General features: G+C 40.3%; 1 protein-coding gene across 4 annotated transcripts in view; it reads left to right on the top strand.

Annotated features, from left to right (window-relative positions):
• The window catches only part of CHST9 (carbohydrate sulfotransferase 9), a 91,169-nt gene that overhangs the window by 1,272 nt on the left and 79,215 nt on the right, over nucleotides 1-10,682 (top strand). The window contains exons 2-5 of one of the 4 annotated variants that reach the window (XM_026843537.1): nucleotides 439-584; nucleotides 691-780; nucleotides 5,261-5,320; nucleotides 7,375-7,571. In XM_026843537.1, the coding sequence (XP_026699338.1) occupies nucleotides 7,472-7,571 (100 nt within the window). In that variant the 5' untranslated portion in view covers nucleotides 439-584; nucleotides 691-780; nucleotides 5,261-5,320; nucleotides 7,375-7,471. The remainder of the gene's footprint in view (nucleotides 1-438; nucleotides 585-690; nucleotides 781-5,260; nucleotides 5,321-7,374; nucleotides 7,572-10,682) is intronic. The other 3 variants (XM_026843536.1, XM_026843538.1, XM_026843540.1) reach the window with 3 other exon arrangements.

Here is a 10,682-nt window from a genome sequence, read left to right as displayed (position 1 = left end):
GTGGAAAGGGGCTTCCCCCACCCCCCCTATCCCCGGGACCGGGCGCCGAGCGCCGCCTCCCTTCGGAGTGGGGGAGCTGCGGCTCGTCCCCAGAAGTTGAGGGGAGTGCTGAGCCCCCCGCTGCGGCACCGTGCCAGGCAGTGCTCCCCCAGACCGACCAACTTTTCTGCTGACTCCTCAGAGCCCCCCCTCACCGTCACACGACGGGAATCGGGAATTCAGGGCACGTCTCCAAAAAAAAAAAAAAAATTGGTTAATATTGCCTGTGCGTTTTCAAGCGGTAGAGTGAATGATTGGGGCAGACGGCAAGTCTACTTGGCATGCTGATAACACTTCGGTTCACTGCAGTCAATAAACAAGATCCTGTAATTTCACTAGTGTAAAAAAGGGAAGATCTTGCTTTGACACAGTCTTTTTTTTAATCTCATCTATGCTAAGAGGGTGAAGAAAGTCCCCCTCCAATCCTGCGAGAAGATTGAGAGGCATCAAGTTGCTGTCTTGTGAGCCCTGTTTCTGTTTAACTTCCGCAACTCCAGGTGACTTCCATGGGACTGCTCGCTGACTTCAAGCAGTGCTTCAGGCAGGTAAGAGCTAAGCGTGTCGAACCTGTCTTTGCTGAGGTGCAGTAGGGTCCCCCAGTCCTGACTGGGAGCTGTAATGAAGCATAGTAATGCTTTTTCCTTTTTGAAGTGAGATGCCCTGCAGCTGTAGAGTGAAACTCTTGGGAAGTTCCAAACCCATCCTTTTCAGTGCTGGAGTGTCTTCTCTGTTCTCATTTAAGTAAGTGAAACTTTTCATGATGCTGTGTTGTCCTACTCACAAGTATGTAGGTTTACTGTGCGTTTATCTATGGTTAACACAAGCAGAGATTTTGTTTGTTTCTTCATAAAGAATAATTACTAGAACTGCAGCTTTAAATTAATCTACAAGTGGCTGAGGGTTGCTGTGTGGATTAAATTAATATGGTCTGAATGAAATTCAGTAGGATCTATGTTTGAGGAGCAGGACCAGATAAGAGGTTGTGTTTTGTACAGACTTTGTTCTCAGAAGCAGTGCAGGTGCTATGGACTGCTTTCAGTCCCCTAGTACAGTTCCTATGGAAAGATTTAATGGCATTAGCAATGAATATACACTTCTTCACTAAAATGAGTCTTGTTTACAACCATTGCTTCATTAAAAGAAGTTTTGTCTTTGGAAATATATTGAAGGGATAATGAGGAAATAGTGACTTTAATAGATTAAAATGGCCAAATCAAATGCAAACTTTTTTTTTTTGCCACGTTATTAATTTTGTATAACATGTTTTATGCTATAAAGTGCATTAATAACAAAACATAATTGCTATAACAACATTGTGGTCTGCTATGTAACAAGGGAGAGTGAAGTAGAAAAATGTTAAATATGTGCAACTTGGCTGGGTGGGAAGTTACTTTGGTGATGTTGATGTTCGGAATTTCCTGACTACTCTTGAAATTTGAAATTTTTAAGCTCTAGTTTTTTTAAAGGGGCTTTATTGTTTCAGGATTTGCAGTGGGTGAGTGAAGGATGCTCACTTTGTTTAAACAGCTCTCTCCTTTGAAAAGAAATACCTACATATTTCATACAAATATTTCATTATTTTGTTTTATGGAACTCTAACAAAATTCTCTTAACTCAATGTGCAAGGTTGGTAGGTAGTAATCTTCCATTATTGCCAGTGATAAAAGCTGTGCAGGCCAACTGCCTTCAGTTACACTTCGACACAACCTTCTTACACGTAGCTCTTCAGGTGAAGAAGTTACTGAGGTGTCAGTAGGACTGATGTACCGGTGAGCCTGGATGCTGGGTATCTCTCTCTTTTGCACCAGGTACTGAAATACTGTCTGTCATGGGGTGAGAGAAAAACTCATCACTGCCCTACCCTGCCTGTACTCAGTCCCTGTAGTGAGGCCTGCCAGATTGTTAACCATCCCCTACCCCCCACAGCCCCCCAGTAGATGCCTATTGACAGGAAAGGCTTATGGGAAGGTTGGGTTGGGTTTTTTTAAATGTTTTATTTCTACAAACTTTTTCAGCAGCACTGAGTTTGGTTATCTTGATCTGTTATGCACTTAATTCAAATTACTGTAAGGACTTTGACTTCACCCAACTGTAATACTTAGCATAACTTGCTGGAAAGAGAAAACAGCAAATACTGTTGGTTTTTTTTTTCTAGCAACCATTGGAATAAACCAGAATGAAGAGTAGCACTGCCTGATATGAGGAACTGTGCAAGCATTGTTAAGAGCTGGAGCTGTGCCTTGTGCTAGCTGTTGTGAAGCCAGAAAGTTGAGATGTGGACAGTGGAAAGGTGATCCTGGAGATCACCTACATGTCAAGTAGGACACAAACTAACAGATGAGAAGTGAGGGAGGAGGGGGAGCATTGAAGTGAGAAGATATCCTTGCCTCCTTCCACTGACAGAGCTGAATGTAGCCTGGGCCAGTGTCCAGCAGAACATTGCTCAGTGCAGAATTTTCTTGCTGTGGTAACTCCAGTGGAGGCAGCAGAAAAGGTACTGCTGCTTGGGGTAAGGAAGGAAGGGGGTAAGAAAAATATTGTGTGGGGTTTCAGTAGCTTTCTGTGTCTTTTCCTCATTTTACTTCCATTAATTCAGTTGTGTCTGAGGAGATGCTGAGTGGGTGGGAATTTGTGGTAACCCACAGTAATATGAATGCTTTGACCATTATAAAGAGAATCTGTTTTTTTTAATCAGTATTCTACTGGCTAACCACTCATCTTGATCATCTTTTTCTTTCAGGTGAAGGAAAAAAGGTGAAGGGGAATAGAAAAGAAGGGTTTCTAAATAGTTTGAGGCATTCTAATGTTTTGCTTTTTTATGTTTTTGATTTTGGAACTGGTGATGGTGAGGGTAGTCATGGCAAGGAAATCTTAAATTAGCCAAACATACTGTGACCAGATGCCATTGGTTTTAGGTGGTCTGGAATAGGAAGAAGCCAGGAATGGTACGTGAGAGCTGGAGGTGCTTCTCCTCAGCACAACAAGTGTATTTGCTTGCCAGGAGGAGAAAGGTGGACAACATACTAAAATGAGGAATCATACCAAAAGCAGGAGATGCACTCTTCACCATTTTTGGGTGGTTGTGCTGTTTCAATTGCTTGTGTTAGCCCTGTACAAAAATATGCCTCTTTGAACTGGACCCAAAATACAGTGGGAAAAATGCAAGGGTTTTATATTAGTGGAATAAGGATTCCTGAAACTCTCAAGTTTGACAATGGTCTTAAACAATTTGGCCTTAGAAGTGAATGATTATAAACTTCTCAAGTTTCTGAATTTTTGCTGCAAAGAGGTCTGTGTTGTCATCTAAGGCACATTGTGGTTTTGTCTGCCAGATTAACTGTTTCTCCATGAGGGATAAGAACAATACATAATAATCTCTCTCCAATACTCAGAAGACCTTGAAATTTTGGAGTGCATTCATCACTATGACATTTTCTGTGAAGTCTTGAGTTGTAATGGGATGGGACATTGGGGTACATGCTTCCTAGCGAGATGGGGGGAGGTTGGGCTAAAGAAAAAAATAAGTTCAGCATAGGTGAGAAGGGCACAGCAGTTTCTTAGGCTACATTAGTTTCACTGTAGCAAGCATCCTATCCAGCAGGATGGTCAAGCTATCACCCGGTGGAGCCATGTTGCCCAGGGCTTAGAGCAAAGAAAGATTTACAGCTTAACTAGGGGTGCTGAACCTCTGTCTGTATACAGCTTTTGGAAAGACTTAGGTTGAAAGGAATTGCTTGTTGCTCTGCCTTCACAGCCTCAAGAGAGCATTTATCTTGATTAAAGAATTTTTGCAGGTATTTCCTCTTTGCCAGGATGCTAGAGAGCATTATCCATGACCATTTCTTTTTAATATTAAAGGAGAAAATTTGTCAGTGTTGTGCGGCCATTTTTCAAATTCTGCTAGAAGACTCGTAGACAAGACTTTTTTTAATGTCGCTATCATTTTTTCATATGTGGGTTACAAATCACTATGTTAAATAAATTAAACTATTAAAGCTGAAAAGTCTTTAAAAATCTTATAAGGTAGCAGAATCACTTCAGATTTTGGATGCATTTGATGTGTTTAGAGTCTTAACCTCTGCTAAATTAGGTAGCCTTAATTAAAACTAATGTTACTCTTGTTTAAAACTAATCTTAAAACTTAGCCAACACAAAAACAAAGAGTACAGTTTCATAGAAATCAAATTTAAATACATTAAACTAATAGCAAGCGGCATGAAAGCTCTTGATACAAAGATAATTGTAGTGACTGATGGTGGAGTACATTGGCTTTAAGGTGTGTTTGGTAGTTTAAAAAAACCCCCAGAGTATTTTGATCTGCTGTTTCCTTTTAGAAACTTCTATCCACTCAAAACTGAAACTACCTGAGTAGAAAAACATCTATTTTCTTATTCACAAATTAAATTGCTTGGAAGCTCCTGATTTTTCTGTGAATCCTAAAGATTACACAGGGCTTGTAGATGGTGCTGCATGCAACTATGATGGTGTTTGGGCAAGGTCAGCTGTATGTCTCCATGATGGTGTTTGGGCATGGTCAGCTGTATATCCTATGCCATCATGTGTCATGGATGCATGCGATGGCTGGTATTGCTAAAGAAAAAAACATTGGCACTATTCCTTGGGCAAATCATTTGTGGGCTGTAGTTTGATTAAATCAGTGTTTCCTGACTCCTCCTTTGGCAGTAAGGTTCCCATTTCTTCTTTCTGGAATATTTTTTAGCTGGATGAGCTTTCTGGATGTTGCTGTGCAGGTGTGTGAACCCTCATGGTGGTGGCAAGAGCTGGGCGGTCAGGGATGATGAGAGCAAGTAGCTGAAGAGAGCAGCACTGCCAGCCTACATGTGTCAGAAATGTTCATCAAGATGTGGTGTGGAGTGCTTTGCTTTCAGCATCCACGTGGCCTGAGAAAGCTTTTCTTGCCCACTCAAGGACATCGGTTTTCAGAAAGGAGAGCTGAAAATGCGAGTGTGTTGTGTAGTCAGAGATGGAAACAAGTGACAATACCACGAAAGCAGGCTTATTTGGAAGCATGCCACTATTCACTGTGTGTTTCTGGATTGCCTACTTTTTTATTATAAGAGAAAGTTCTGAATCCCAAACAACTTTTCCAAAATAAACTGATTTCTGCTTTGTAGTACCTATAATTTAATTAATCTCTTTCCAAGATACTCGTTCAGACCTTCATGTCTTATATATTTGTTGGGGGGTTTTTCTAGTCCAGATGCTGTCAGTGTCCTGTTACATGAATAACACAGCTTTTGTCTGGGAGAAAACAGAAGAGGTTTGTATTCGTTGGTCCTTTGACTAGTGGTTCTTGAAGCACTGGTTATGCTGGGAAGCTTCTGGCTTGTCAGCAGAGTGATTTCTGAAGATATGCAAACAGTGCATTTGCTGCAGGATTGAAGTTAGGTGCAAAGACCCAAGTAAACTTTTTAGTGTAGGTAAGGAAGAGTGCAAGTGTGAGAAGGCTGAGGGCACTGCAGGAGAAGGTGCAGGTGACAACAGCTAGTGAAGAGCTGTCTGGCTGGAGGCTCCGCTACCCACACCCTCGCACAAGGCATTTCACAGAGAATTCCCCAACCGTTATCTTTGGTTTTGCCCAATATTCACTGCTTCCTTCCGATCCTGTGTATCATCACAATAGCTGCAAACAGGTACATGTATATAACATGTAGGAAATTCCACCTCTGCAGAATGAAGGCAGAAAGAACTAGGTGGAATAACCCACCAACTCGCCTTTCTTGGGTTTTCCAGGTTCAAACCAGATACTTCATGACCCATGCAAAGGAAACTTCAGACAGAACATTTACATTCTGTTAATGTCTAGCCATCTGTCTGCTACAAAACAATTACATATAAAATGATTAATATTTAAACCCTAGTTTATTTTTTCTGCATGCAAGTTTATGCTTCAGAGAAGTGTATAGTTTTAACGGCACAGAATTGGAAAAAAAAATTCAGTAAAATTCTGAACACAGTTTTGTTGTTCTTGAAATCTTTTGTCTCTAACATGGTTAGTGTGTTCATTCAACATCTATTTTTAATGGGAGTTCCTGCTAAGCCTTATGTGTATGTTTATTTTTAGAAACTCGGTGATTATAGATGTAACTGTGAGGAGTTATTTAAAAATACAAACTTGTGGAACATGCAGTACTTGTACATTTCAGAATAACTGTTAAATGCCTGAATTTTCTTTTTCTGTTTATTTGAATGTACATGTACTTTGGCTCTGTTCTTTTAACAGATTTGTTTTTCAAATATTTTTCAGTAGGTTGTCTTCTTTTAAAAGCTTGAATTTTTCTTTGCATTCTTTGCGGCAGTTTACCGGGCACTTCTATCAGATATGCACTTACAAGGGTGTCCACTGTGTTGAATTTTAACACTTTTGCTACGCAGGCCAGTTTCAACAGCTGCTCTTCAGCTTCTAGTAATGTGCTTTCAAAAGTGAACATGTTCTGATTCAGGTTAAGGATTGGCTTTTTTATGATCCACAGTGTCTTCTATGTTCTGTTGTTATAAACTTAATTTTATGGTGCCTTTGTCGCAGATGCAGGGTATCAAGTAAATTACTTTCTTTTTCTGGGCCCTCTGCTGTGCAAGAGAGAAATTTTTTTGGTAAGCTTTTACATTTGATCGCATTTCCACTGAACTTAGTGGCAAGAATTGGGTTCTTGACAAGTCCTTCCCATGTTGCAAAATAGCCAAGTAAAAAGATGATCTGTTAATTCCTTCTGCTGCATTACCGATATCATGTTATGCTGACCTTCCCTAACCCTGCAAAACTCAACTTGGATTCATGTCTGAGGGTAAACATTGGAGCATGACTCCCCGAAGGGTAGGCTGAACTGATGCCAAGGCACTCTGAGCAGAGTTGTGTTGTGGGGGTGACTTCCTCGGGCACACCAGGTCACACAGCCCAGAAGCAGAGGTGCTGAGCTGCCCATCACAGAGGACTGGTAGCACTGGGGTGCAACCCAGCCAGCTAGGGAGGCCTCCAACTGCTGCTTGTAGCTTCTCAGCTGTGATGGTCAGTGGGCAGTGGTATACTGGTGTGGCACCTGGGTGTCTTGCCTAGGGCATCACCTCCCTCCATTACAGCAGTGGGAGATGTTGGGCGGTGTGGAGGTGGAATGGTCTTTGCAGCCACTTTGAGAAACACTTCTCCTTGGAAATCATCCTGGGCTGGAAAGATTGTTGAGATCATGAATAGAAATCTAAGCATTGGAAGTAATAGCTTGTAAGAGCTCCAGCTTGTATATAGTATGCTGTTTATACAGTCTCTGGTGAAGAATAAAAATGTAACACGAGAACTAGCTCTATCTCTTGTTATTCCAGGTCGAACTTTCAGGAGAAGATGGAGGCATGCTGAAAACTTCAGAAAAGTGAGCCATGAGTCCTTCTGAAAGCTGAAAAGTAGTCCCCTGGTAGGGTCATGAACCTAAGACAAGTTTTTGTGTCTGTACTGATATTTGGGGTAGCTGGTCTACTCCTCTTCATGTATCTGCAAGCTTGGATTGAAGAACAACATACAGGTACAGTAGGTTTTCTCTCTTCTTGTTTGTTTTTTTTTCATTCATTATTTAAAAGGTGACTGTAAAGTTTGTTGTATACATGTGGACAGCTGGGGAGAGTCCCTCCGTTTGGTACTATTCAGAATGACATTGAAAACAGAACTGTTTTAATTGCTATACTTCATGTAAGCATTAAGAAATTACTTGAGTCACATGGAAAGATGCCCCCAGCTACCTAATCGTATTGTATCGGCTTCATTTGCAAAAGCAAGTGTTGCAAAAGCATATTGTGTATGCATGAAGCCAAACAAGTCCAGTTCAGAAATAATTCCGTATTATGATTTTTAGTGGGTTTTGTACATTATATTTTTTGTGGAAAAGCAGGTTTTTTGGGAATTACTGCTGTGTCCTGTAAGCAATAGTGGTCTTCTAAGCAACAGTGCTCATGTGGAATCATCCTGTCTCATTTTTTTTATTGCTTGTTTGAGACAGTTAGGTACTGGATTTACAAGACTTTTTATATATATATATAGTGTCAGAGTCATATTGCAACTTTGGGTAAATCTGTGTTTTGGCTCAGGGTTACACTTGAGTTGAATTTCTGGTCACCATTTGTCATGTTTTGGTTTGTGCCACAGGTCGATCTAAATCCTTTATGGATGAAACTAAACCAGGCTGTTTATCTCATCCTCTAGTGGATGCCCAGTTCACAGGACCAGTGTAGAGTTAGTCTGAAGTAATTCCCCTGAAATGTGTGTAGGGTGGATATCAGCAAGGTCCTTAACACCCACTGCTTTGCTACGCACATCCACTTCTGTTGTACCATGTTACTTGATGGCATATCCTTGATTTTAGCTGTATACTTGTTTTGGTGGTTTAGGGGTTTGGTGTTGGTTGGTTGGTTGGTTGATTTTTAGGGTTTTTTTTCCACCTTAACAATATGGAATGTTCCCAACTTCTTGAGAAGTCCTGACTTTTATGTCCCCTTGTCTCTATTGTTAAGCTTCCATTTCCTCTGTAAAATTCTTACTTTATAGTATGCTGACACCATTTTGAAAAACCACATTAGTTTTCTTGCTTTATTGATCTCTGCTTTTATTCTGTATGAGCTGCTAGGCTCTGGTATGTTTTAGAGAGCAGTAGTGAGGGGGGAATCTAGTGCATTATTCCTGCAATTGTTTGACAGTGACCTTGAGTTTGGTTTTTGTTTTGTTTTTTAAATAAGTGCAGTGATCTCAACATTAATTTCAGCTTGTTAATGTTTCTAGGTTGGTCCAAAGTACTTACAAGCTTGTATTAACAAAACTGTTAAGAAGAGGTAGTACAGGCTCCCTTGTAATCAGCTGTTGATACAAGGGTCTGGTACAGAGCTTGCTGCAGGGGGAAGTCTTCCTTGAAAATCTCTACTGTTGTCAGGAATGTTAAGGGCAGATATCCTTGCTTTCAAGGTAGTTCAGGAATGTAGATGATGACTGTAGATTATTGATTTATTTACTTGCTGACATTCTTCACATTCCTTGCATCTTTTCTTGTGCTGTAATGAACCTTTCTTTCTTTGCAGTGCTCCTTGTTGCCATTTCTCACTCTTTCCTCCACTTCTTTCTTTTGTCTGTATCTAGCTACCATTAAAATGAAACAGAAAAAAAATATAATAAAGGGCAAATTAGAACATACTGTGTTCTTTTGGGCAACCAGATGCTTGCTTTGGCATTTTCCTTGATGTATTGTCATAATCTTTTTTCAGGAGAGAGGCTTCTCTCCTTGAACACCAAAATTTTTTCCCTGTGAAAATGTAATAAAATGGAAACTATTGGAGAATAACAGAATGGTTAGTGATTTTAAAGTGTGACTGCAGTTTTGAGTGCCCTTTTATCTCACTGGACTGCTGTTGTGACAGAACTTCAGCAAGATTTGAAAACATGAATTTTGGCATTCTCTTCAGTCGCTAGGTCATGCACATCTGAAAGAGCATAGGGAAAATAATTTTTTGGTCTCTGCTCTTGCCTCTTCTTCCAATTTAACGTGTAGAAAGCCATTCTTTTTTATTTCAAACACCTGTATTTCCTCTAAACCTTCTGCAGCTCAGTTCTGTAACATTCTCCCCCTGTATGCTGCTTAAGAGTCAATATGAAATAAAACATTTGCACATTCACAATATACTTTAGTTATGGGCGTTTTGCACTCTTCTGCTGTTTTTTTCACATCACCATGTGTTGTGCACTGTGGGTTTTTTGGTGATCAGCTGTGTCTGAATAATCCCACACTGACAAGTATCTTTACTAGGATTTTATGAGCTCCTTTAATCGTATCACTAGTTTCACAGCTGTAAGACAGCTAGTTTTAATCTGCCAGTGGCTGAGCATGTGATTTGATGTTCTATTAAGAAATGGAAGTGTGCCTTGTGCTTCGCAACTGCCATGCTGTGAGACTGTAGAGACACGTGTTTGTTGTAGGCAGAACTGTTTTAACGGCCACAGTGCCCTGCTCAAGACCTACAACATTGATGTTAGCATTTGATTGCTGAAGGATGGTTAAGTTGGCTGTGTTTGACTTTGGGAAAGTATGTTTTGCACCAGTGAGGTGCTGCTGCTTACCTCCCCATTCCTCTGAATATCTGACTTGCAGCTTTTATAAATCACAACCCCTGGAAGAAATACTATGTTTTACTAGATGGTTGGTTGTAATGTTAATGCTTATTTCTTATGCTCCCCTAGCTGTGGTGCAGATGTTTCCCAATCAGATGTAGGTTTTGTGGGGAATTGGAAAATTTAAGGTAATACCCTGTTCCTTATTAGTATTTGTCTATATTAAAGGCAGACTAATTACTTCATACTGCCCATTCTCATTGCCACATTTTCTCCTTCTCACTGTTCATAACTTTTCACACTAGACCTAATGCCACTTTTCTTTCATAGTTTGACTTTTCTTTCTACTTGCTTTTTACACCTCTGAGATCTCAACTGTCATTTGATTCTCCCATTTGTCTTATTTTCCTCTAGACCTGATCTTCTCTAAGCATGTTTTTTTTCTGATTTACTTTTGCAAAATTACCTCATCCCTCAAATTTATCCAGAACAGGAACACCTTCACTAATCTTTCATCTTGTCAGTCTACTTCAGATGCACCCGCAGG

Source organism: Athene cunicularia (genome assembly GCF_003259725.1).
Source record: "Athene cunicularia isolate RWA chromosome 2 unlocalized genomic scaffold, athCun1 chr2_part1, whole genome shotgun sequence".
Lineage (NCBI taxonomy): Eukaryota > Metazoa > Chordata > Aves > Strigiformes > Strigidae > Athene > Athene cunicularia.
Note: the sequence above shows the minus strand (reverse complement) of the source record. Positions and strands in the feature narration are given on the sequence as shown.